The sequence below is a fragment of the Bufo gargarizans genome, chromosome 2 (assembly GCF_014858855.1).
Source record: "Bufo gargarizans isolate SCDJY-AF-19 chromosome 2, ASM1485885v1, whole genome shotgun sequence".
Taxonomy (NCBI): Eukaryota; Metazoa; Chordata; class Amphibia; order Anura; family Bufonidae; genus Bufo; species Bufo gargarizans.
Window position 1 is genome coordinate 266541634 of NC_058081.1, and position 27918 is coordinate 266569551.

General features: G+C 43.3%; 1 protein-coding gene across 1 annotated transcript in view; it reads left to right on the forward strand.

The window, feature by feature from the left end:
• Positions 1 to 203: 203 nt before the first annotated feature.
• The window catches only part of IQUB (IQ motif and ubiquitin domain containing), a 49288-nt gene continuing 21573 nt past the window's right edge, over positions 204 to 27918 (forward strand). The window contains exons 1-11 of the mRNA XM_044276946.1: positions 204 to 309; positions 3979 to 4266; positions 4344 to 4574; positions 8789 to 8923; positions 9652 to 9819; positions 9954 to 10129; positions 10891 to 11046; positions 15969 to 16179; positions 23913 to 24088; positions 25983 to 26153; positions 26648 to 26824. Coding sequence (XP_044132881.1) covers positions 3999 to 4266; positions 4344 to 4574; positions 8789 to 8923; positions 9652 to 9819; positions 9954 to 10129; positions 10891 to 11046; positions 15969 to 16179; positions 23913 to 24088; positions 25983 to 26153; positions 26648 to 26824 — 1869 coding nt within the window. The 5' untranslated portion in view covers positions 204 to 309; positions 3979 to 3998. The remainder of the gene's footprint in view (positions 310 to 3978; positions 4267 to 4343; positions 4575 to 8788; positions 8924 to 9651; positions 9820 to 9953; positions 10130 to 10890; positions 11047 to 15968; positions 16180 to 23912; positions 24089 to 25982; positions 26154 to 26647; positions 26825 to 27918) is intronic.

Genomic DNA, 27918 nt, shown 5'->3' on the forward strand with positions numbered 1-27918 from the left:
AGTATTTAGTATATGCTGGATATTGTGCAGGCAATGGTGATGTCTTAGTTCTCGGTTTTCCCAGTCAGTAAAGCTATCCCATTGAACTTTACAAGCACTACCAGTATAAGCTCTCCCTCCGTTCAGCTGAGGGAGTGACAGAACGCAGCGCACAAGGGACACATCTCAGCAGCTGAGACTTTCCCGCCCTTTCAGCTGTCCTGGGCGGTCTCGCCCCGCCCACTTGTTGCCAGAGAAACGCGTGTCCCGCCCGCTGTCCGTTGCCCTGGAGACGTTGGTGACAACAAGTCCTCCAGGACTCGGGGGCTGGTGAGTGTGGGCATGAGGGGCAGAAGGTGGAATGTGGGAGTATTAGTTCGGGATAAGGACTCTCATCGTCTGTTGTATATAATATGTCTGTGCTTACTACACGGTATACAGGTGACACCATATACACGATGTATAGTGCATTGCTCCATCAGTGCAGCTAGTATTTTTGGGTTGTGTTGTAGTCTGTAGCTCAGTCATTGACCATTGGTTTTCCGGCATGTGTGGAACTATAACTCTCAGCATACCCTGGCATCTACAGCAATTAACCCCTTCTACCCGGAGGGTTTTTTGACTTTGTGTTTTTGTTTTTCGTTCCCTGCCTTCCCAGGGCCATAGCTTTTTTATTTTTCTGTTCACATAGCCATATGGGGACTTATTTTTCTGCAGGACAAGTTGTACTTTACAATGCCACCATTTAATACTGCATAGACTGTATTAGGAAGTAGGAAAAAAAATCCAGGTGGTAGAATTGGAATAAAAATGCAATTTTGGCACAGTTTTACGTTTATTTTTGTTTTTTACGGCGTTGATTATGTGGTAAATCTGATATGTGCTCTTCATTCTCCAGGTCAGTACGAATCTGGCAATACCATATATGTATACTTTTCCTTGCATTTTGATGCTGAAAAAAAGCTGTAATTTTCTGACCTCTAGAACTGTTTTGTAGTTACATGTGTAGAGCTGTATTAGGGCTCATTCTTTGCAGGGTGATCTGTACTTTTCATTGATACCATTCTGGGGTGTTTACCACTTCTTTTGTGGGAGGAAAAGCAACCGAAAATGGCAAATCGGCTATTTTGACACTTTTTTTAGTTTCTCCTTTTAGCTCCGGCTCCACTGATCGCAGCACGGGAGAGCCAGAGCAACACTGGAAGTGCCTGCTTTTGGTTATCAGCGTGCTCAGATGCCTTGGTCAGGTTTTGCTGCCCGCAAATTGCGGATCCAAAAAACACAGATGGCGGCACAGACAGCCATTAATATAACTGCCTATTCTTGTCCGCACAACGAACCTAAGCCATGGACAGGAATGGTGCACAAGAGAACCACAGCATTAGACCTCTTCCACACAACCGTATGTATTTTGCGGTCTGCAAAAACTTGATCCGCAAAAAATACGGATGACGTCCGTGTGTATTTCATATTTTGTGGAACGGAACAGCTGGACCCTAATAGAACAGTACTATCCTTGTCTGTAATGCGGACAATAAAAGGACATGTTCTATTTTTTTGTGGAACGGAAACGGAATGCACACAGAGTACCTTCCGTTTTTTTTTGCGGACCCGTTGAAATGAATGGTTCTGTATACGGCCCGCAAAAAAAAAAAAACGGAACGGAAATGGAATGAAAATACATTTGTGTGCAAGAGGCCTTAGGCTGAGTTCACACGTCAGTTATTTGAACAGTTATTTCCATCAGTTTTTGCGAGCCAAAACCAGGTGTTGGTCAAATACACAGAACGGGAGGAAATCTTTCCATTATACCGTATCTCTGAGCAGGCTTCACTACTGATTTTGGCTCACAATAAGGGCTCGTTCACACGAAGCCCGTGTCCGTGCTGTGGACTGCAAGTTGTGGTCCGCAATGCACAGGCACCGACCGTGGCCCAGCCGCATGCGGATCGTGGACCCATTCACTTGAATGGATCCGCAATCCCTCCGTTCCGCAAAAAGATAGATCATGTCCTATCTTTTTGCGGTGCGAGGCACGGAACAGAACCCCAGGAAGCTCTCCGTAGTGCTTCTGTAGTGTTCCGCAAATGCGGTCCGCAATACGGCAATGGGCAGCACACATTCGTGTGAACGAGCCCTTACTGATAGAAATAACTGACCAAATAAGTGAAGTGTGAACTTGGCCTTACCACAATGAGCCAAAACCAAATGATAATGTATGTGTTTTTGGTGTAGTTATTGTGCAGCTCTCAATCTGCTTCCCCAGTAATCTCCGCATCCCCCAACCACTTCCCTATTAGTCACAAAAGCATTGCAGCCTCGTACCTCTTGCCCGTACACACGCCTCGTCATAAATTAGGCACATCCTGCAGCAGTGCATGCTCCGAAAGCCAAATCTACACGGCTTGTAGCTGGCATAAATTTCAGTCTTCTTTTATGTCAGAAAACTGTCCTGCTGCCTATTCCTTCCCGCCCTGGTCATGCCCCCTTTTCAGAAAAGTGGCGAGGACGGGGTACTACATTTAGGCGCAAACACAAGGTTCTCAACTTTTTTACACCAGAAAACTGTCTTGGGAAAAGTGATAAATTCCCCCTTAGCATTCTAGGAGTACAGGATAGGTCATCAGTATCTCATTAGTGGGGGGCCAGCTCCTGGCACCCTTGCTGATCTGCTGTTTGAAGAGACTTTGGGTAGCTATGCCAGTCACAGCGCCCCAAATTGTGTAGTGGCTGTCCTGCTATTGCAGTCCAGGCCCATTCACTTGAATGGGGCAGAGTTGCCCATAGGCCATGTGACTGATGAACGTGATGTCACTGGTCTAGAAGAGGGAGCGATGCTAACTGGAGCACCGCAGCCTCTTCCAACAGCGGATGACCGGGGGTGCCAGAGGTTCCTATCCTGAGGATAAGACATCAATATTCTACTCCCAGAAAACCCCTCTAATGGGTCATTTATATAGTACAGTAAAAGTTAGGAAAACCATCCACAATTTCAGGTTTTTGTTTGTTCATGATGCTTCACAAGAAGTTGAGTAAAAAGTGATAAAAAAAAGTTAGTGTCCCAAAAAAACCACGCTCTCACACATTTCCGTCAACAGAAAACGAAAAAACTTATGGCTTTCAGAATATGACGACACAAAACCAATTTTTTTTAAATAAAAGTGTATTTATTGTAAAAGTAGTAATACATTTGTTATGACAATAATCCTACTGACAAAGAATAAAGGCAACAGGTTTTTATGTCACATGGTAAACACCATAATATTTAATATGTACAGAAAATTACAGAATTGCAGTTTTTTTTATCATTTCCTCCATAAAGAGTTATTAAAAGATAACCAATTAGGTATAAGTACCCCAAAATGGCGCCTCTGAACACTACAACCTGTCCTGCAAAAAATACAGCTACATCGAAGGAAAAAAGAAAAATGATGGCTCTTTGAATCTAACGATGGAAACATTTGAAAAAATGCTGTGTCCCAAAGGCTCAGAATAGGCCGGTATTAAAGAGGTTAAAGTATTCTCTAGGATTTGCATATGGCTGGCCTGTCCTTAGACTAGGTCATCAATATCTAATCGGAGGGGTCGGACTCCTGGCACTCCCATCTAGAAGCTGTTTGTCAATAGCTCTGGGACCGCTGAAGTGAATGAGAGCAGCCCTGCATTAACCAGCTCTGACCACCATACAGTGGACGGACAGGCTTGTGTAGTTCCAGCGCCTATTTGTGGTGCCAGATCGAGTGAAAAACAGTATATTGACAGGAGTGCCAGGATTTAGACCCCTGCTGATCAGATATTGATGACCTATCCTAAGGATAGGTCATCAGTCTAACAATCAGGGAGAACCCCTTTAATTCTGCAGTGGGCACAACGTATTGTAATGTTCATTAGTGTTGATGGAGACTGTGAGAACATGCAAATGTGATCATTTTCTGGATATCCCAATGTTAGTTCTTGCCATGTAGGAGAATGGTGATCATATGTGCTGTGTGTTTTTAGGATAAAAACTGAAGTTTAAGATGGAAAACTCACCTGCTTCTGGGAGTTCAGATGTAGCCCAACAGACAGATGTAGAGATAACATCAGAAAATAATGAAATAAATCAAGATATGGCTTCTACTATACACCATGTACAAGAGGAGGCAATACATCTGGAGCAAGATCAGAATACTAATCCTCAGAATGGAGAAGTGCAAGATCTGGGCCAGCAATCGCATATGGAGATTGAAGAGCCACCAGATATGTCAGAAGACCAGAAGATGAATAAGAATAAGGATGTCCTAGGAGGTGAGTGGCCACATTCACAAAAAGTATCCTAAAAATGACATCATAGTACAACATCTGAACATCTGAATTTGTTTTAGATCAAGAAATATCAGAAACAGTTCCACCCAGTGAAGAGTTATCTCATGAAACTGAGGGAATCACCGAGATCCTTCAAGAGACACAGCAAATCCAGGAAAACAATGCACAGCCATCTATAACTGAAGAGGACAACCAGTCTCCAGAAGAGCAAGATACCAATCTTCAAAGCTCTTCAGGAAACAAACTTGAAAAGAAAATGTCTTCAGATGACTCCAGTGCTACAGCTACAGGTATTCCAACCTCTAGATATCTAGTATATAGTGTCCCATCTAATGAACATAGAGGAATGGTGCACTGATCTCTCTCTTAGTGCAGCTGCTCAAATTTGCACCACATTTGTTCTCATAGGAGAAAATAGTGCATGAGTTTCATAAGTAAACACCATGAATTTCAACACTTCTGAGCTTTTGCTCCAAAGATGAAGGCTTTAGATAGCCAGTAGGCTGGCAGTACATAACACAATGTACATGCATCAGTTGTGCTACACTGTGCATAATAAAGTAATATGACCACATAGTGGTGGTCCTAGTGTTATGAACTAGAGAGTGTTACTATTGTCTTGGAGCTAGGTAAAGGTGGGAGCTCTGATATATTATTTCAAAGATGTATGGCGCTATAAAAATTACAGTGGGAATCAGTGTTCCCTCAATAGTCTATCTAACAGGTGTCCTGAAGTCATGGGACCTTATTGCTCCCATACAAGAAGTAAGTATGGAAGGCACACAAGAAATCATTGCCTCACAAGTCATACAGAAGCTCTGTTATGCGGTCACTGTTACCGTTACTGTGAAAATTCAGTCAGAGGAAACCAAACGTGACCTGGTCACCCTGTAGGGCTATCAGGCCATTATTAGCTAATGTCCTATCAGCCTGTGGGATAGCTGTATTGGGAAATAGGTTCTAAAGCATGGGCGCACAACTAAAGGGCGGCATGTGGCCACCACTGGCTCTAGTTATGGTCCTCGTCCTGCTGAACATACACAGCTGATTGCACAGGCGGACATCTGCTGCCATTTTGGTTGTGCGCTCCTAACCTGCCATCTTTCCCACAGCCTTTTTTTTTATTTGTGCAGTATAAAACTGGAGCCCGTTCTCCCTGAATTCATTTGAAGCCTATTGGCACAAGGAAAACTATCATATAGAGTAGGTTCCCATCCAAAAGAGGTCATCTTGCCATGGCGGATGGGAACAAATGATTTTACTACTACATACTCATTTTACATAGTGAATATAGCATTGATCCATATATTCTGGGTTTGCATTGTGTTTGCTATCACTTTTGTATTTTCAGACATGTCAGTTGTACCTGGCAAACACTGGATTGGCCCCTGCAGGACCATAAGGAGATCTTTCCTTCCCGAAACAGGAAAGAGCCCATGTGTTAAGGCTATAGTCGGAAACAGTTTGACATTGGCTGCTCAGTAACCAATGAGCACTTTACCTTACCACCAAGGTAATGTCAGGTGTCTGCAGTGACCAGTGAGTGCTCTCTCTTGTAGTAAGGGACGGTGCTCATTGTTTCTGAACAGCAGGGTATAGCACAGCCTTCAGCAAGGGACAACATGAAGAGCTCCAGTCCGACTCTGAGTACGTTGGTCTGGAAGGTCTCCTCTCTGAGGTGCAGAGGGACATGACATGGACCCTAAAGCTGCTGCCTGTCTGTTTTCTGTACAGACAACAGCTTCAATAGTTGGCTGTATTTAAAAAGGGGTTTCAGATACTTTACTACTGATGACCTATCCTCTGAGTAGGCCATCAGTATCTGATCAGAGGGGGCCCAACACCCAGCACCCCCACTGATCAGCTGTTTGAGCAAGCACTGGCGCTCACAGTAGCACTACAGCCTTCTCTCTGCTTACCAAGCACAGCGCCGTCAATTTGATAGCGGCTGTGCTTGGTATCACTGGGGCTGAGCTGCTACTAGGCCATGTGACCGATGAACCTGGCGTAACATGGCCTAGACCAGTGATGGCGAACCTTTTACAGACCGAGTGCCCAAACTGCAACATAAACCCACTTATTTATCGCAAAGTGCCAACACAGCAATTTACCTTGAATACTACAGTCCAATGGAGTATATCTTCAATGTACTTATCATTTATTTACAATATCCTGCCTACATTTAGTGCACTGCCTGTGATGTTCATAGTGCGCCTTGCGCTGCTGAATGGCAGGAGAAGTCTAAGGCATTTTGGTACACCATAGACTTTTTCCAGGGTGTGGGTGCCCACAGAGAGGGCTCTGAGTGCCGCCTCTGGCACCCGTGCCATACGTTCGCCATCACTGGCCTAGACTAAGCTGAGAGAAGGCTGTGGCGCTACTGCAAGTGCTCGTGCCTACTCAAAAAGATGATTGGAGGGGGCCCCCCACCGATCAGATAATGATGACCTATCATCAGTATAAACGTCTTGGAAAACTTCTTTACCGTATTTTTCGCCCTATAAGACGCACCGGCCCATAAGACGCACCTAGGTTTTTGAGGAAGAAAATAAGAAAAAAAATATTTTGAACCAAAAGGTGTGCTTTTGGTGGTTTTTGAACTAATTGTGGTCTGTGGGTGACGCACTGTTATGGAGGATCTGTGGATGACACACTGTTATGGGGGATCTGTGAGTGACGCACTGTTATGGGGGATCTGTGGGTGACGCACTGTTATGGGGGATCTGTGGGTGACGCACTGTTATGGGGGATCTGTGGGTGACGCACTGTTATGGGGGATCTGTGAGTGACGCACTGTTATGGGGATCTGTTAATGACGCACTGTTATGGGAGATCTGTGAGTGACGCACTGTTATGGGGATCTGTGGATGACGCACTGTTATGGGGATCTGTGGATGACGCACTGTTATGGGGATCTGTGGGTGACGCACTGTTATGGGGGATCTGTGAGTGACGCACTGTTATGGGGGATCTGTGAGTGACGGACTGTTATTGGGGATCTGTGAGTGACGCACTGTTATGGGGGATCTGTGGGTGACACTTATGGGGGATCCTCTCTGGATGGCACTGTTATGAGGATGAGGATCTGTGTATGACAGTTATGGGGGGGATCTGTGGATGACACATATATAGCTTCTTATGCTATGTGTCATCCACAGATCCCCTCCATAAGTGTGGGGGTTGCATCTGCTTTTATAAAGGGGGCGGCATCTGCATTTATAATGACAGCGGGGCCCGTGCAGTGACTATTCTACTACACGGGCCCCGCTTACTGTATAATCATATCCCTAATAGTTAATTGTTGTATGCATGTAAAAGCATAATGAGCGTTAATGAGCGCTGTGTATTACTTACAATTAGAAGCGCTCGCCGTTTGGAGCAGAGAGGAGGGAGGAGGCAGGCCGGGAGGACGCGCGCTGGCAACGTGACAGTCATACGTCATGCGCCCACGCCGCCTGCTTCATTCATAAAGTGGGCGGCGCAGGCACGTGACGTATGACTCACGTTGCCAGCGGCCTGCCTCCTCCCTCCTCTCTGCTCCGAACGGCGAGCGCTTCTAATTGTAAGTAATACACAGCGCTCATTAACGCTCATTATGCTTTTACATGCATACAACAATTAACTATTAGGGATATGATTATACAGTAAGCGGGGCCCGTGTAGTAGAATAGTCACTGCACGGGCCCCGCTGTCATTATAAATACAGATGCCGCCCCCAGCCCCTCCTCCCTCACAGCTGATACACCCGCCGCACGGCATCGCGGCGGGTGTATCATTGAAAACAAGGCAAAATCAGCTACATTCGCCGTATAAGACGCACTGCTATTTTCCCCCCACTTTTGGGGGGAAAAAAGTGTGTCTTATACAGCGAAAAATACGGTAATTATTTTTTTAATGGGTCCTTTCAGCCCTTTCTTTCAACCAGTATAAGCTTCCTTATTATTATAATATCTTGTCATGCATTTTACCATTTATGCTTCGGACAACCCCTTTAATAGTGCAGCCATAGTGCCCCTTTTTATTATCCAGAGTCCCTCACTGAAAAAAAAAACTGCCACAAAAATATGGTGCTTTGTGCATGGGCCACGCCTCAGGTCTGTAAATGGTTTGATGCGTCCAGAATGCTATTGCGTAACAGAATGTGAAAATGCGTCAAATAGTATGCATTAGGAGTGGAAACTTATTGACCTGTTTGTATTTTCCTCAAAAACTATGAGAAGTTCCAGGTTGGGCCAGACAGTTCCCCACTCTCAATGACAGTCTGGTAGTGACCTGCTGTGACATTTTATTGTCCACGTTATTGCGTGGATTCTTTCTAACATACTCAGCCCTTCACAGGTAATGTATCTTCTGGTCCATCACATTAGTACCTCAGTAATAAACTGAGCGGGGTTGTGGTTTGGCATTACTCAGATCATGTTCTTCCCCAAGTCAACATCACCCATGAAATGAGAAGGTCTACTGTTGTGTACTCAACTAATGGGACTTGTATTTTTCTTTTCAGTGAAAGTAATGCTAACACCTGATGGCCAAGTAATCACAGTTGCATTTTCTATTGGAAAATCCATTGAACACCTCAAGAATTACTTTGCATCCGAAATGAAAATTCCAGAAGCAGTCATAAGGATAATGTTTGAAGGTGAAAAATAAATGTATAGCAATGTGTAGTACATTTCACTCCTACAGTAGAACCATTGCTTGGAGGGAAGAACATCACGTAGACGTAGCCTTGTAGGGCTTGTTCACTGTATAATATGCATGCTTTTCTTTATAAAACCCATTCCTGTAATGTGAAGAAAATCATATTTTTGTCTTTATGTAATTGAGGATTCAAGTGTGCCAAGGCCAGGGCCACACTGTTAGGAGCACCATCACATTGCTGCCCAGCAACTTCTACTATGATGTTCCTGACAGGGCCTGGCTTCCCTTGCGTCATTGCTCCTGGTTTTGAAATCATTTGCACATGCGCAGAACAGGGGCCAGAACAGAGGGTTGTTTTGCGCATGTGCTGAACAATCGGGGCAGGCATACGTTTTCAGAGCCAGGATCAATGATGCTGGGGAAGCCTGGTCCTGTCAATCAAACTAGAGGGGAGGCAGTGAAAGTGGTGGCTCGACAGTGCACCAAACAGCGGTGCACCAAAGGCATATTAATTATATGTGGGAAGCCGCCTTTCAAGTCTTTAGAGTTGCGAGACTCTCTTTAACATATGAAAACTAGAATAATATTGTAAATCTGTCACATTGCTATTTTTTATTTCATTTAAGACACATTCAAGAAAATATTGCCCTTTTCATAATGTTTGGTTACACGGTAAGCAAGTTGTTGTGTGCCATCATATGTTCAGGTATTTGATATTGACTTTAGGAAGAATTGTAAAAGACAGTGAGACTCTAGTGGATCTTGGTATTAGACCTCATGGAATGATTCAGCTGGACATGCAGTCAATGGATCCTGAAAACCATCCAATTAAAGCTGTCAAACTTCAGCAGGAGTATAGCATGCCAGATGTCATTACCGTCAGGGTCCAAACAGGTATGTCTTACTTTCTATTATTTATTTCTACTTTTTAAATTTGATAATGTACCAAATTCCACTACCTTCATTGCTTCCTATGCTTGTGAGAAGTGAGATGCGATCTGTTATGTGTCGCTTATATGCTTCTTTAGGTGATGAAACCTATCAGGATATAGCAGTGGAAATTGAAAGACTTAACTACCGTAAACCTTATTTGGGTGGATATCGGCATAAAGTGACTGGTGTGGTGTTTCATCATGCTGGGACACAAACTGTACCCAAAAAGAGACCAGAAAAAGACATAGTAGTGTTCTGCAGAGATACACAGGTATGATTTATTACTATCGTTTGGTATATTGTTGTTTACAGTTTAACCTCTTCTCGGCCTGAGGGGGGCGCCCTAGCCACCAAGTTTCTGCTGTTTTAAACAGCAGACACCCAGAGTCAATGTCTGTGATTGACGATAACACTGATCACAGACATTTAACCCCTCATCGCTGCACTCCTGGGGCCTAAACAGCTCCCCCGTATGGCGATCGGGGAAGCCATTCGTCCCTTTGGAGCCATATGCTGTGTATTGAATCTGTAATTGACTGCAATGGTAATTCATTGCAGTCTGTTGGACAAATTATATAACAATCATATGTTCAAATCTCCTGAAGGGACCTAATATAAGTGTAAAAATAAGTAAAAAATAAAATAAAATAAAAGTTTTTCAAAATATAAAAAATTCTAAAAATTCTAATCACTCCCCTCTTAAAGAGCCCAGGGCTCTGCTGTTTCTACAACTAGCATACTTGTTGAGATGTGCACAAGCATCTTCAGCTTTCTTCCCTCCAGTTTGCAGCTGACCACCTTGCCTTGTAAATCAGGGGCCATGAGATCGGTGAGGCTCCTAGAAGTCTCTGTGCTCTTAGGAGACAGATTGTAAATGGATTGTAGTCTCATTTCCCTACTATGTACCTCCCATACTGCTCAGTGGATTACCAGTTACCAACCATTCCCTGTGACACCATGAAGAACACCAATGTCTCATTCTACTTCTGATAATAGTAAAAATACTTATTTTTTTATATGTTTTTCTTTTAGACAGTTTATGAAAAGAACAAGACCCAACAGTCACGAAATACAATGGCAACACAAATGACAAAAATTGGTTGCTACATTACAAATATAACAGACAGACTAATAGAGCCAAAGAAATATGTGTCTGCTGATGAATTCCATGCAAGAAGGCTGAAAGCAGTAAGTGACTCAAGTGACTGGATAATTACATTTGGCTTCTTTGATACACTGGAAAATATGAAGTGCTCCAGACCAGGAGAAAAAAAAACATGGTGTCTTAGAGATGAACAGATTGATTCTAACAAATCAATTAGTCTTCTTAGTCACACCTGGTAGCAGCGCTTGCACAGTATCTACTCCAAAAGCCGAATTTGAGCTTCGGTAGCAGCGCTGGCAAGAGACTAGCAGGGTTAGGCGGGATAGCTGTCCATGTCAATTATATGGCAGGTGGGAGCCTCTTCACCTGTGACAGCCCCCCACAAGTGAAGAAGTCTGGCTAGGGAGACAGTTTGATTTGTTAGAATTGATTCACTCATCTCTAGCGCCTTTGCCTCCTAAGTTGAAAAATGTAGGAGACAAATATTTTTTTAATCACCAAATTTTAATGTATATGGCATATACAGACGTGGACAAAATTGTTGGTACCCTTTGGTCAATGAAAGAAAAAGTCACAATGGTCACAGAAATAACTTTAATCTGACAAAAGTAATAATAAATTAAAATTCTATAAATGTTAACCAATGAAAGTCAGACATTGTTTTTCAACCATGCTTCAACAGAATTATGTAAAAAAATAAACTCATGAAACAGGCATGGACAAAAATGATGGTACCCCTAACTTAATATTTTGTTGCGCAACCTTTTGAGGCAATCACTGCAATCAAACGCTTCCTGTAACTGTCAATGAGACATCTGCACCTCTCAGCAGGTATTTTGGCCCACTCCTCATGAGCAAACTGCTCCAGTTGTGTCCGGTTTGAAGGGTGCCTTTTCCAGACTGCATGTTTCAGCTCCTTCCAAAGATGCTCAATAGGATTGAGGTCAGGGCTCATAGAAGGCCACTTTAGAATAGTCCAATTTTTTCCTCTTAGCCATTCTTGGGTGTTTTTAGCGGTGTGTTTTGGGTCATTGTCCTGTTGCAAGACCCATGACCTGCGACTGAGACCAAGCTTTCTGACACTGGCTAGTACATTTCTCTCTAGAATTCCTTGATAGTCTTGAGATTTCATTGTACCCTGCACAGATTCAAGACACCCTGTGCCAGACGCAGCAAAGCAGCCCCAGAACATAACAGAGCCTCCTCCATGTTTCACAGTAGGGACAGTGTTCTTTTCTTGATATGCTTCATTTTTTCGTCTGTGAACATACAGCTGATGTGCCTTGGCAAAAACTTCGATTTTTGTCTCATCTGTCCACAGGACATTCTCCCAGAAGCTTTGTGGCTTGTCAACATGTAGTTTGGCATATTCCAGTCTTGCTTTTTTATGATTCGTTTTCAACAATGGTGTCCTCCTTGGTCGTCTCCCATGTAGTCCACTTTGGCTCAAACAACGACGGATGGTGCGATCTGACACTGATGTTCCTTGAGCATGAAGTTCACCTTGAATCTCTTTAGAAGTCTTTCTAGGCTCTTTTGTTACCATTCGGATTATCCGTCTCTTAGATTTGTCATCAATTTTCCTCCTGCGGCCACGTCCAGGGAGGTTGGCTACAGTCCCATGGATCTTAAACTTATGAATAATATGTGCAACTGTACTCACAGGAACATCTAGTTGCTTGGAGATGGTCTTATAGCCTTTACCTTTAACATGCTTGTCTATAATTTTCTTTCTGATCTCTTGAGACAGCTCTTTCCTTTGCTTCCTCTGGTCCATGTCGAGTGTGGTACACACCATATCACCAAACAACACAGTGATTACCTGGAGCCATATATATAGGCCCAATGGCTGATTACAAGGTTGTAGACACCTGTGATGCTAATTAGTGGACACACCTTGAATTAACATGTCCCTTTGGTCACATTATGTTCTGTGTTTTCTAGGGGTACCATCATTTTTGTCCATGCCTGTTTCATGAGTTTATTTTTTTACATAATTCTGTTGAAGCATGGTTGAAAAACAATGTCTGACTTTCATTGGTTAACATTTATAGAATTTTAATTTATTATTACTTTTGTCAGATTAAAGTTATTTCTGTGACCATTGTGACTTTTTCTTTCATTGACCAAAGGGTACCAACAATTTTGTCCACGTCTGTACATAAGCACAGGATACACACAGGAGGAAGATAAGGCACAGTATACACACATCAGAGAAGGGGGCAAAATTATTGTTCCCCCCCCTTATGTTGTATGTGCATACTGAGTATATACACACGGGAGAAGGGGGATAACAGTAGGTACTCAGAGGTGGACGGGGCACAGTATACATATAGGAGGAGGTGTGAAGGTGCACAGTATACACACATCAGAGAAGGGGGCACAATTATTGTCCCCCTCCTCTTGTATGTGCATACTGAGTATATACACACAGGAGGAGAAGGCTCACAGTATGTACTCAGAGGTGGACGGGGCACAGTATACATATAGGAGGAGGTGTGAAGGTGCACAGTATACACACATCAGAGAAGGGGGCACAATTATTGTCCCCCTCCTCTTGTATGTGCATACTGAGTATATACACACAGGAGGAGAAGGCTCACAGTATGTACTCAGAGGTGGACGGGGCACAGTATACATATAGGAGGAGGTGTGAAGGTGCACAGTATACACACATCAGAGAAGGGGACACAATTATTGTCCCCCTCCTCTTGTATGTGCATACTGAGTATATACACACAGGAGGAGAAGGCTCACAGTATGTACTCAGAGGTGGACGGGGCACAGTATAGATATAGGAGGCGGTGTGAAGGTGCATAGTATATACACATCAGAGAAGGGGACACAATTTGTACTAGGTATATACACACAGAGGGATGAGGATCACTGTATGTACAAACCGGATTCCCAAAAAGTTGGGACACTACAAATCGTGAATAAAAACTGAATGCAATGATGTGGAGGTGCCAACTTCTAATATTTTATTCAGAATAAACATAAATCACGGAACAAAAGTTTAAACTGAGAAAATGTACCATTTTAAGGGAAAAATATGTTGAATCAGAATTTCATGGTGTCAACAAATCCCCAAAAAGTTGGGACAAGGCCATTTTCACCACTGTGTGGCATCCCCCCTTCTTCTTACAACACTCAACAGAAGTCTGGGGACCGAGGAGACCAGTTTCTCAAGTTTAGAAATAGGAATGCTCTCCCATTCTTGTCTAATACAGGCCTCTAACTGTTCAATCGTCTTGGGCCTTCTTTGTTGCATCTTCCTCTTTATGATGCGCCAAATGTTCTCTATAGGTGAAAGATCTGGACTGCAGACTGGCCATTTCAGTACCCGGATCCTTCTCCTACGCAGCCATGATGTTGTGATTGATGCAGAATGTGGTCTGGCATTATCTTGTTGAAAAATGCAGGGTCTTCCCTGAAAGAGATGACGTCTGGATGGGAGCATATGTTGTTCTAGAACCTGAATATATTTTTCTGCATTGATGGTGCCTTTCCAGACATGCAAGCTGCCCATGCCACACGCACTCATGCAACCCCATACCATCAGAGATGCAGGCTTCTGAACTGAGCGTTGATAACAACTTGGGTTGTCCTTGTCCTCTTTGGTCCGGATGACATGGCGTCCCAGATTTCCAAAAAGAACTTCGAATCGTGACTCGTCTGACCACAGAACAGTCTTCCATTTTGCCACACTCCATTTTGAATGATCCCTGACCCAGTGAAAACGCCTGAGCTTGTGGATCTTGCTTAGATCTTGCATTGTAGAGTTTCAGCTGGCAACGGCGGATGGCACGGTGGATTGTGTTCATTGACATTGGTTTCTGGAAGTACTCCTGAGCCCATTCTGTGATTTGCTTTACAGTAGCATTCCTGTTTGTGGTGCAGTGTCGTTTAAGGGCCCGGAGATCACAGGCATCCAGTATGGTTTTACGGCCTTGACCCTTACGCACAGAGATTGTTCCAGATTCTCTGAATCTTCGGATGATGTTATGCACAGTTGATGATGATAGATGCAATTTTTCGCTGGGTAACACCTCTCTGATATTGCTCCACTATCTTTCTGCGCAACATTGTGGGAATTGGTGATCCTCTACCCACTCTACCCATCTTGGCTTCTGAGAGACACTGCCACTCTGAGAAGCTCTTTTTATACCCAATCATGTTGTCAATTGACCTAATTAGTGTTAATTGGTCTTCCAGCTCTTCGTTATGCTCAAATTTACTTTTTCCAGCCTCTTATTGCTACTTGTCCCAACTTTTTGGGGATTTGTTGACACCGTGAAAATTTGAATCAACGTATTTTTCCTTTAAAATGATACATTTACTCGGATTAAACGTTTAATCTGTCATCTACGTTCTATTACAAATAAAATATTGACATTTGCCATCCCCACATCATTGCATTCAGTTTTTATTCACAATTTGTTTAGTGTCCCAACTTTTTTGGAATCCGGTTTGTACTCGGAGATGAAGGGAGGCACCGTATACATATAGGAAAAGGAGGAAGAGGGCACAGTATATACACATAGGAAAACAAACTGGGTCCATCAGAAGTAGGTAAGTATGGCAGGTCTTTTATAGGGCTATCTTTGGCTGGGACCTCTAGGGACTGCTGTGGCTTGCAGCATTTAGGGAACATCTATGGCCAGTTATGGGGGCATCTGTGGCTGGCAGTTTGTAATGGGGGAATCCGTGGATGGCAGATATTTAGGGCAGTCTGTTGCTGGCACACTGTTATGTGGACATTTGTGGCCACTTGTGGGGGTACTTGTTTACTGAGACGACGTACAAAGTGGCATGTGCACCAGGCACTTCACGTACTGTTGGAAAGTTGTTGCACTCACAAAAGAAGGACTTCACATAGTTACTGTACATAAGAGGTCAGCAGTACAACCGTGTATTATTTGTGTGGAGGCGACTGAAACAGTCACTAAGATCTCAGACTTGTAAATGTATTCCTGTGCCTAATCTGTATTATATGTGATCACAGGTAATTACAATACAGACCTACTTCCGACGTTTTCACGCCAAAAGAGTGGTGCAGCAATTGAAAGAAGAGAGAACACTAAGGTTGGAATGGGAGGAAAAGGAGGAATTAAGAAAAAGAAAAGAGAAGGAGGAAAGACTCGGGAAGGAGTATGAGCGCAGAATGAACCCCAAGAGCAAGGAAGACTTTGAGTTGCTGTATCATGCTCTTGAAAGTAGGTATCAATTCTGAATTGCATAAAACAGGACATGAATTTTGCCAATATGATGATTAAAATGCTAACGATGTTTAAAAGCTTATAATGAAGGAAAAGGATGGGGTTAGGCTCTGTCCACACCTGCATTATGGTTTCCATTGACTTGCAATTGGGTTTGTCAGGTTCCACCAAAGTGTCTGTCATTTTGACTGCATGGACCCTCCAACACTATAGTTTTACCTTTAGCAACTAGTTACAGATTAGTTATCATTTTTTAAGGCTTCTTTCACACTTGCGGTAGCAGGGTCCGGCAGGGGAACAGCCTGTCGGATCCGTGCTAACGCTAGCCCACCATGCCGCTGAAAGTCCGCTCCGGTTTTAGTCCAGTTGCCTCTCAGCATGTTTGCCATGCTGTGGCAGGATCTCTGTCCTGCCCCCATTATGGTCAATGGGACCGGAGCGGACTTTTGGCGGCACAGTCAGGGCTCCAGATGGCGACCAAAATGGTCGCCAATGCGACTTAGAATTTACAAATGGCGACAAGACTTTTTAGTCTTGTCGCCATTTGCGACTAGACCCTCCGCGGCAGCTCTGCAGTAGAACAGTGACGGGCACAGGAGATGATAGTTCTCTGCCCCGTTCTTCTCAGTCTGAGTCAGCTCCGTCACAGCACACAATAGCAGAGCCGCTGGCAGCAGGGAGGGGAGGGGCTCGGGAGGAGTGTAATCTGATCCTAGAGTGGAAGCTGCTTCTGCCAGCCCCTCCCCTCCCCGCCCACCAACCAATCAGAGCTGAGGCAAGGCAAGCACTAGCAGCTCTGGGTCTGAGTCACTGACACAAGTACAGGGAGTCTAAGAAAGAATCGAATGAGTCACAGGTGAAAAGAATCTAAAGATCCGACTTAGTTAGTGACTCATTCGATTCTTTCTTAGACTCCCTGTACAGTGTGCCCCCCCCCCCAACACCCCAGTATAAGAAACATTGGTGGCACAGTGTGCCCCCCCCAACACCCCTGTATAAGAAACATTGGTGGCACAGTGCGCCCCCCCAACACCCCAGTATAAGAAACATTGGTGGCACAGTGTGCCCCCCCCAAAACCCCAGTATAAGAAACATTGGTGGCACAGTGTGCCCCCCCAACACCTCAGTATAAGAAACATTGGTGGCACAGTGCGCCCCCCCAACACCCCAGTATAAGAAACATTGGTGGCACAGTGCCCCCCCCAACACCCCAGTATAAGAAACATTGGTGGCACAGTGCACCCCCCCCCAACACCCCAGTATAAGAAACATTGGTGGCACAGTTTCCCCCCCTCCCCAACACCCCAGTATAAGAAACATTGGTGGCTCAGTGGGAAGTGCCAATGAGGGTTAAAAAATAATTTTAAAAATTAACTCGCCTCCTCCAGTTGATCGCGTAGCTGCCGGTCTCCTGTTCTTTCTTTAGGACCTGTGGTGATGTCACTGAGCTCATCACATGGTCCATTACCATGGTGATGAATCATGTGATGTATCATGTGATGAGCACTGTGATGTCACCACAGGTCCTTTGACAGGTCCTGAAGAAAGAACAGGAGACGATCAATTGGAGGAGGTGAGTTAATTAATTAATTTATTTATTTTTTAACCCTCATTGGCACTGCCCACTGCGCCACCAATGTTCATTATATTGAGGGGGGGGGGGCGCACTGCGCCACCAATATTTATTATATTGAGGGGGGGCACACTGCGCCCCCCCAATGTTTATTATACTGGGGTGTTGGGGGGGTGCGCACTGTGCCACCAATGTTTATTATATTGAGGGGGCACACTGCGCCACCAATGTTTATTATACTGGGGTGTTAGGGGGGGTGCGCACTGCGCCACCAATGTTTATTATATTGAGGGGGGCACACTGCGCCACCAATGTTTATTATACTGGAGTGTTGGGGGCACACTGCACAACCAATGTTTCTTATATTGGGGGGGCGCACTGCGCCACCAATGTTTATCATACTGGGGTGTTGGGGGGGCGCACTACGCCACCAATGTTTCTTATATTGGGGGGCGCACTGTGCCACCAATGTTTATCATACTGGGGTGTTGGGGGGGGCGCACTACGCCACCAATGTTTATTATATTGGGGGGGCACACTGCGCCACCAATGTTTCTTATATTGGGGGGCGCACTGCGCCACCAATGTTTATTATATTGACCTTCTACTATGCATTCTGTATTAAAGAATGCTATTATTTTCCCTTAGAACCATGTTATAAGGGAAAATAATACAGTGAATAGACTTTCATCCTAGCAACCATGAGTGAAAATCGCACCGCATCCGCACTCGCTTGAGGATGCTTGCGATTTTCACGCACAACATAGAGCATGCTGCGATTTTCACGCAACGCACAAGTGATGTGTGAAAATCACCCCTCATGTGCACAACCCCATAGAAGTGAATGGGTCCGGATTTAGTGCAGGTGCATTCCAGTAATTTGAATGCCGGATCTGGCACTAATACATTCCTATGGTAAAAAATGCTGGATCCGGCATTCAGGCAAATCTTCAGTTTTTTTTCGCCGGAGATAAAACCGTAGCATGCTGCGGTTTTATCTTTTGCCTGATCAGTCAAAATGACTGAACTGAAGACGTCCTGATGCATCCTGAACGGATTAATCTCCATTCAGAATGCATGGGGATATGCCTGATCAGTTCTTTTCCGGTATTGAGCCCCTGTGTGACAGAACTCTATGCCGGAAAAGAAAAACGCTAGTGTGAAAGTACCCTAAAATATAAGTTTAAATCCCCCCCCCTTTCCCAATTTTACATATAAAATATATAAACAATAAATAAATAAACATATTACATAGCGCTATCCAAACTATAAAATTATAAAAAAAATATCTCCTATGCGGTGAGCATTCGCCATTTTATAGTCACCTTGTCACCCCAAAAAATAGGATAGGACTGTTCTAGTATGGGCCGAATGTTTCATAAAATGCGTAATGCAGCTTTTTTTTTGGTGTTTTTTTTTTTGCGTGGTATTGAGTATCGCAATTCTTTTTTATGGTGACGAAAGCGAATCAAAATTTTGGTATTAAAACAACCCTATGCCGATCTGATCGGCGTAGCGTTGTCACGATACCAAAATTTTGATTCGGTTTCGATTTGGCGACTAAAAATTTGATTTGGCTCCTAAATTTTTCAGTTCAGGAGCCAATGGCTACTAGGTATTTTTTTTAGTCTGGAGCACTGACAGTGGGCTAGCGTTAGCACGGATCTGGCAGGCTGTTCCCCTGCCGAAACATCCTGCCGGACTCTGCTACCACAAGTGTGAAAGTAGCCTAAGAGAAGGTTGAAAAATATAAGCAACCATCAGATTGGTTGTGGCAGGCAATGCCATTTATGTTCATTTCATTAGTTTCAGCCATAATGTGGTGATTGACTGAAAAACCATACTGTCTACATAGATGAAATGTGTTGGCTGCTGTAAAATCGCCCACCAAAAATATCTCCTTTTCACACGTTCCTGCATGTACAAAGAGATACTGCGGATACTTTATGTAGGTGGGGATCCCCTGACCACTGTTCTGCCAGGTACACAGATGGAGAATGAATAAACAGTTATGGAAACAGCAGAGCAGGTATTGAGCTATTGGTTTTCCCGTCTGAGTCGTCCTTTGCTTTTACCTAAAGCAGAGTGGTCTGCTACAGGACCTGCGCCTGCTTATGAGGCACCCAAGAAGCAGCAATAACAAAATGTACAGACATCCCGTAGCAATATCTAACAATCTGGTAGTAAAGCCAGAAACAGCAACCCCCCCCCCCCCCCCCCCCCAAAAAAAAAAAAATTTGTGTGGGGAGAAAAACTGTGCAAACGTAAACATAGACCAGATAACATAATGACAAGTAGAGAAGGATGAAAGAGAAGAAAGGAAAAGGGGAAAGAGGGAGGAAAAAAAGTGGGGGAACATTGATACCCATTTTTTGCATCTATTATACCGTATCTGACTATTTAGAACTTTTTCTAGATCAATAATTCAGTAACTTACAGTATGAAGGGGACATTTCTCAATAGTGGCGTAATTTGCACCAGAAAAATACTAACATTTCACCTCATATATCAAAAGGTGCACACCACTTTAAAATGTGACTTTTTATTAAATATCAACTTGATTATTTGCACATTTCTCTGGCTTTGCGACATTTTAAGGCCAATAGCACTAAAATGTGACTTTTTTTCCAAACTGAAATGTGACTTTTGAAACATATTTACGACTTGTTTTTGTTAAATGTAGAATCCTCTTGTTTAGCTCATTTATATTAGATACAAATAAATGCGTCGTGTTTTAATACTCAGGCTTACTTGTCTGCAACATTTGGAGCCATTTCTGCCGATAAGAGGATAATAAATGAGGCGTAACATGAGGCGCCAATTTGATAGCCCCTCCCACTTTGACATTTATAACTAATTTCTGGCGCGCTGTATTCTTTATGGTGAAAAATCCGGTGATTATATTTGCCGCAAATTAAAACACCATTCTTTTTGTGCATGTTACGCCATATTTCTGGCACAACATGCTTAGTTAATGCCCCCCGCAGTGTTAATACCTGTAAATCTTGTTGCATACTGACGAGATTAGACCGATGTTCTGATAATTATTTTCACTGATTGGGGTTGAAATGTAAATGCATAAACCCATCCATTTAAGTATGTTTTTAGTTGGATATGACTTTTAATAGAAACATTGGAGTACATTTATTAAGCCTGGCGATTTTAGACACCGCAGGCCTCTCTATAACTTCGACACATCCAGCGCCAGTTTGCCCACGCCATGCCCAGTGGGAAAAAGTCGCAGATAGCGGCACAACTAACCATCTGCACCTGAAATATGCCTAATATAGGAGTATTTCAGTATAATAAATGACCCCCTTTGTGCCAAGTTTGCAGGTGACTCATTTGAAACTGTGAGTGCAAGTTCTGAGGTTATTAGAATTGAAGAAAATATTAACTTTTACTGGAGAATGTATTAAGAAAATATGATCTGGGGCTGCTGTATGATTACATTTTGTAATATTGCAATACTGATATTTTTTATATGGAAAATATAACTTTAGAAATAATTGCGATTGCATACAGAGGCAGAGAACAGAAATACATTAAAAACAATACCCATTTTTCTGTTAATAATTTTATAATTTATATTTATAATATATTTGCTATTGCATTGTTTTTATTTCTACATCTTTTGATTTGATATTGAAAGGGGTTAGCTCCTCACACAGTCATTGCATATCACTTGGATATGCCTTAAATGTCAGATAGGTGTCATCTCTGGGACCCGTTCCATCTCCAGAATGGGGCCCCCGAAGTGAATGACAAGTATTCCTCACTATGGGAGTATCAAACAGCTGAGAAAGTGCAATTGGCTATTTTTGGAAGTCCCATAGCAGTGAACAGAGAGCGCAAGCACGGTGTGGTGAAGTGCACTGTAGAGGTGTGGAGGGGGTGTATATCTCGGTCCGCTACAGGTTCCCCTGGCCCCAGGTGAGGCCAACTGTGATTAATCACTGAGGAGGCGGAGCTCAGCAGAGAAGAGGGGATGAAGGACCTGCGATGACCTCATCATCATGTGATCAGAACAGGAGGCTGAGCTCAGCAGTGCAGTAAAGTAAAGAAGAAGACCAGCCCTGCATGTGAAGAAGTATGGATGCAATGTAAGTGCCAGGAAAATGCTGGGAGTTGTAGTCCTCTCCTCTTATACCTCCTGTTATGTAATATCAGAGAATATTACAAGAGAAGGTATGAGGAGAGGTCTACAACTCCAAGCATGTCCAGCTTGTTATGTAATAGAGTACATTACAAGAGGAGGTATAAGAGGAGAGCACTACAACTCTCAGCATGTCTAGGCCTTTATTATATAATATCAGGGTACATTACAACACCCTGGATATGCTGGGAGTTGTATACCTCATCTTATAATGTACTCTGATATTACATAATAACTGCTTGGACATGCTGGGAGTTGTAGTCTTCTCTTATACCCCCCCCCCCCCCCCCCCCCCGTAATGTGCTCTGATATTAAATAATAATGGCTTAGACATGCTGGGAGTTATAGTCCTCTCCTGTAATGTGCTCTGAATTAGGGCCGGAACCATGGATAGGGGAGGGTAGTCATCCGCCTAGGGAGCCAGTTCGCTACCCATAAAGTGGGGCGTACTCATGGCCGTCCAACTTCACAATCCTCAGGCCACTAGGCCTCAAGCCTGTGAGGCATTAGAACAGAGCAAGAAGCCACAATGACATCACTGAAACCTCCTGCTCTGGGTCTCGCATGATGACGTCATCACATGAGACCTGGAGCAGGAGTGGTGATGTCATTGGGACCGCATGCGTCAGGACGCAGCAACACAAGCCACAGATAAAACTTTTTTTTTTTTATACTAAATGTCCACACTGCTGGAGGAACCAGGGAAGGGGGAAGGAGATCATTATTATATATACCTGGCACTACTGGGGAGGAATGGAGGAGCATTATATACATACTGGCACTATGGTGGAACATTATATAACTATAGGCACTATGGGGGGGAAGCATTATATATTGGAACTAGTGGGGGGCACTACAGGGGGACATTAGAGCCACTGGGAGCATTATGGTTATATTATTACTACTAGAGTACTGTAGGGGTGTTATTATTTGACGCAATATGGAGGGCATTGCTACTAATGGGGGCTATCTTAGGGAGTATTATCACTATTGGGGAGTATTATCACTATTGGGGGCAGTCTGGGTGTATAGTATAGTAATAGTATAGTGTTTGTGGACATGGGGGGAGCACAACAGGCACAGTATTGGGGGTAGCTTCAAGAGGTTCTCCGGGTTTTTTCATATTGATGACCTATCATATTAGATTGGCGGGGGTCTGACACCCGGCACTCCCGATGACCAGCTGTTTGAGGAGATGACGTGCGCTGTGCGCACGTGCCGTCTCCCTTCTCTCTTCCTGCTCTGCTGCTGTTTGTCTATGGGGCAGCAGCAATGAACAGCACGCACCGTCTCCTCAAACAGCTGATCGGTGGGGGTGTCGGACTGTGTTTTTAGCACATTACTACAAGATGTGGGCCCCCTCTTTTGATTTTGCCCAGGGCCACATTTTGCCTAAAACCGGCCCTGCCTAGCCGGACAAGGATTTATGGTTTTGTGTTGATGTAACACATTGTGATGTGAAGCTGCGACTTCATGGTGCCGCGTGATGTCAAACCTAGAAGTGTGATGTGCTGCCTGATAAATAAAGCACGGTTTGAGCTTGAAAATCCCTTGTTTGGTGAGAAGTCTGTCATTGCTGACACCTGTGAGAGAGCGATCCCTTACAGCGGTTATAATCCATTCACCGCTATGGGTATTCCTCTCAGCTATTTCCAGGAGCAATAGCCACGTTTGCGCGGTGTGCACTGCATTCTCCACTATAGCACAGCTATTTTTGATACTCCCAGAGTATCCGTGGTCTCCTTTCTCTTCGGGGCCCCGTGCTCGCTCAGCTATTTTCGAAACTCTCATTGTGATGAATGGAGATCACACCACACATATGCAGTGTGCTCTCCTCCACTTTAGAGGCCTGTTCTGGAGATCGGAGCAGGTTCCAGAGGGGGGACCCACACCTATCTGACATTGATGGCAAATCCGTGCAAAATCCCATCAATGTGTGAGATGAGCCAACCCCTTTAATTGATGAGAATATGGAAGAATGTATATGTGTTTTGGTTTCAGTGTGGAGAAATGAAGAGGTGGAGCGAATTAATCAAATCTATACTGGTGCTGAAAGGAAAGCGGCCCTTTGTGCTCTTCTGGAACAAGAGACTCATTTGATCAGCTCCATTGGCCGGCACAAAATAGATGCGGGTGAAGAGAACCAACAGAAAACTATACAAAATCTTCTAAATAAGGTCCGTAATCCCACACTACATGTTTGTTTATATATATATATATATATATATATAGTAGAATTAAAAGGATTTCTGTCACCACCATTTGGGATTTTTATCTGCAGTAATACATGTGTAAGTACTGTACTTAAGGAGTCCAGATCTCTATTTAATATTTCCCTACTGCCCCCACTGTCAGCTGAAATACATTATCAGGACTGCTGTGTGCGCACACAAGAGTCCTCTCCATGATATGAGCAGGGCACAGCAGTCCTGACAGTGTATTTCAGCTGACAGTGGGGAAACAAAGCAGTAGAAACATACTGTGACCATGACTGTGTATACAGAGATTGGACCACCTCATTGACTTCAAAGCCCAGAGTCAGAAGGAATATAAATGGATAAATTGCAAGTTATACTGAATATTTTTCTATAAAAGTATACATAAATCTGCTCTGCTCCTCCTGCTCCAGAACTCTTATTTTTTATTGCATTTTCACGGTGACAGGTTCCCCTTAAACATTTATCCCTATTTTGATGGATTATATTATGTGCAAAACAAGAAGTGCAAAATGTTTTGGCATCAGATCAGAACAAAAAACTGGTTCCTCCAGAGTTAGGGTCCATTCACACGTCCGTATGTGTTTTGCAGATCACACGGACACCGGCAATGTGCGTTTAGCATTTTGCGGACCGCACATGGCCGGCACTCTCGTAGAAAATGCCTTTTCTTGTCCACAATTGCGGACAGGAATAAGACATGTTAAATTTTTTTCGGGAACGGAATTGCGGATGCGGACAGCACATTCCAGCCCCATTGAAAATGAATGGGACCGCACCCGTTCCGCAAAATTGCGGAACGGATGCGGACCCATTTTGCGGACGTGTGAATGGACCCTTAGTGTGTTGAGCTTTGTAATTGAACTCCATTTAGAAGTCATCATACAGACAGACTGCGGTTCAGGGATTTCTATGCACGAGCATTTTCGTCGTTGTCACCATTAAACTAGTTCCAGCACCAGATAGGGTGTGAAACACATGGGCCAAGAAACCTTAAGACTGGGGCTACATGGCGATCTTGGGTGACCAAAGGTCGCTGTGTAGCAGTGCAGCCATTGAAGTGAGTGGGATCGCAATGCAAGTTACAGTGACCCCAGAATTAAACCAAATTCAGCAGTGCCGGATTTCTTTTTGCGATTCTCGTGTCGTGGCAATTTTTGAGTTGACATTAATGTATGATTACCGGTTATTGCCCTAACTCATAGTATGTGGTCAGTTTGACATTTTCTGAGGTAACCCTGTGTAATTGAAGTATGTCCAGTAGTTACGGCCACTGCAGGTCACTGATACACAGCCGAGCATTTTAAGACTTCATGAGTTACTCCTCCTTGGCATTCAGCTAATCCATCATATAAGTAATATGGTAAACTACAACAATTTTCTTCATATAGATTGTGGCTAACGCACATTTGGAAGGAAGCTTATGGATGACGCCCCTCATCTGTGTCTATGAAATTGATACTATTCACGTCTGTCCTGCAGTAGATGTTACATGTAGGATAGCCCAGGTGTTAGATCTCTTTATGCATTACTTCTTCCTCCCCTGTAGTGCGGCACATTTGTCATTTGACAGCTCATCTATAAATGTAGGTTTTCTCTCTGGGTGCTGAGGCGATTCCAGGCCACACATGACTGAAACGCATATTTGCTGTTGCGGATTTCTGTCCGGCAGGTCCGCAGCATTGTACAGTACCAGCAAATTGAATGCGTTTTTGGCTATTCTCATCCAAACAGAAATTGTAGCAGAAATTGACTTGTTGTGCAGATTTTAAACCTTCAGCATATCAATTTATGATAGCATCCTGACAACCCTTTCTCGTAGGTAATATATGATTTAATTTTTTTTTACATGAAGTGTTGTGAACCCAAACGATGGAAGGCATTTGACGGAAAAACGACTGAGATGGATACCCAATTTACTATCCGGGCCAGGGAACTACTTGACATTTACAACAGTATAAACACCAAATACTTCACTCGTGATGAAAGGCTTGATGCCCTTTTGACACTTAAGCATACTGTCAAGGTGAGATTCCTATATTAATATGTATATCGGTAATGATGGTTATGTGCACATCTGCCATGATGCTGTTAATATTTTATTGAGATCATTAATCATTAAAGGGTTCCCCAGGACTTGGAGGTTGTTGGCCTATCCACAATGTCAGTCTGTCATTATTTCATGTGCACAGCACCCTGGAAGTTAATGGGACTTCAAAAGAAATAATAAGAATTGAGAGGAGAGCCCACCAATGGTTAAGCCCTGGGCATCCCTATTCAACGTACTAAAGACAAATCTATTTAGAAGATTTATTACAGTGTAATTGTGTTGCCCAAGCAGTAAGGCTTCTATTCTGATCTGTCTAGTTTCTCTCCTCGTGATTCTAGCAGCCATTTCGCCTAGCATTCTATATAATTCATACAATTACAAATAATAAATGAATGACAGATTTAGTTATTATCTAGTTTTTTTTTTTTCTCAGTGATCATTTCCTTATTTAATAGTGTTTTTATTTTCAGGAACATGACTGCAAATTAACCCAAGAGATTGTAGAACTGATTGACCGGGAAGCTGATCTCCTAATGCGAGGGGTGCAGAACTGCAATCTAGAGGGACTTCGAAAGAGAATATCTACACTTTTCCTGCAGTATATAAAAACTCCTACTTTTAACCCTGAAATTGCCAGGTTGCTCAAGGTAAATTTTAGGAAAAATATTTTTATTAGACATTAACTATTAGATGGATAGAAATGTATAAATTTCTAAGGCTTAATGAGAAGGCAAAACTGCACATGTTTTAAAAAAAAAATTAAGACTATAGACACCTTTGGCCTTTGGGGCTAATAAACATTTTTGCAATAGGTTTTTATTAAAAATGTTGCATAGTTTAGCTTCTACAGCTCCTATATTTCACACTATTTAGAAGCTGCAGAAAGCTGTTCTGTGATAAATCCATCAGGCAGGCCATCTGGGGGCTCATTCTTTGGCTCCCCAACTTGTCCAAACCTTCTTTTCCCTGACATCTGTCTTTGGAGTACAGAAAAGAGGCCTTGATACACATACGATGGTTGGCCATGCCCACTAAAATCAGGACAGATAATTTGTATAACTAGCGTAAGTGTGTATCCTTCATCTGAACTCCCACAATGCATTCCCTCGTGGTAAAAGGAAACCAGCAGAAATTTGAATTTACCTTAAAGAGGTTGTCTTGGATTAGACAAATTATTGCTTTCTTTAAAGAAACAGTGCCACACGTGTCAACAGGCTATTGGTGGTATTGCATCCCAGTTCCGTTCATTTCAACGAACCTGAACAATACCAGATAGAAGGGAGAAACTATTTTTCTAATCCCGGACAACCCTGTTAAAGTGTATCTATCACCATAATCAACCCTATATTGCTTTGTAGGGTTGATCATGATGATTAAAATGAGCCCTTTCTGGATGTTATCATAGTATCTGTTACAAACCACTAGGGACTGTGTATTAAAAATGTCTTTGTTGGGAATTGTCAGAATTTAAGGTTTTAAAAATGGGACAAATACTTGCACCACATGTATAACAGCCGATGGAGACTGTTGTTTGAACATATCCATCAAAAAAGCTTTATAAGACGTGTAGGCTCTTCTGTGTCATGTGTAAACCATTCTGCACTCAAATTCAGCAAAAGTGTGACAAATTCTTTTTTTTTTATAGATGACTTAACATGGGTCCAGACATTATGAAATAAGTAGCACGTTATGTTGGGCATAGAGCAGGGATCTAAGAGCGCCTACTATTTCTTCTGGGCGC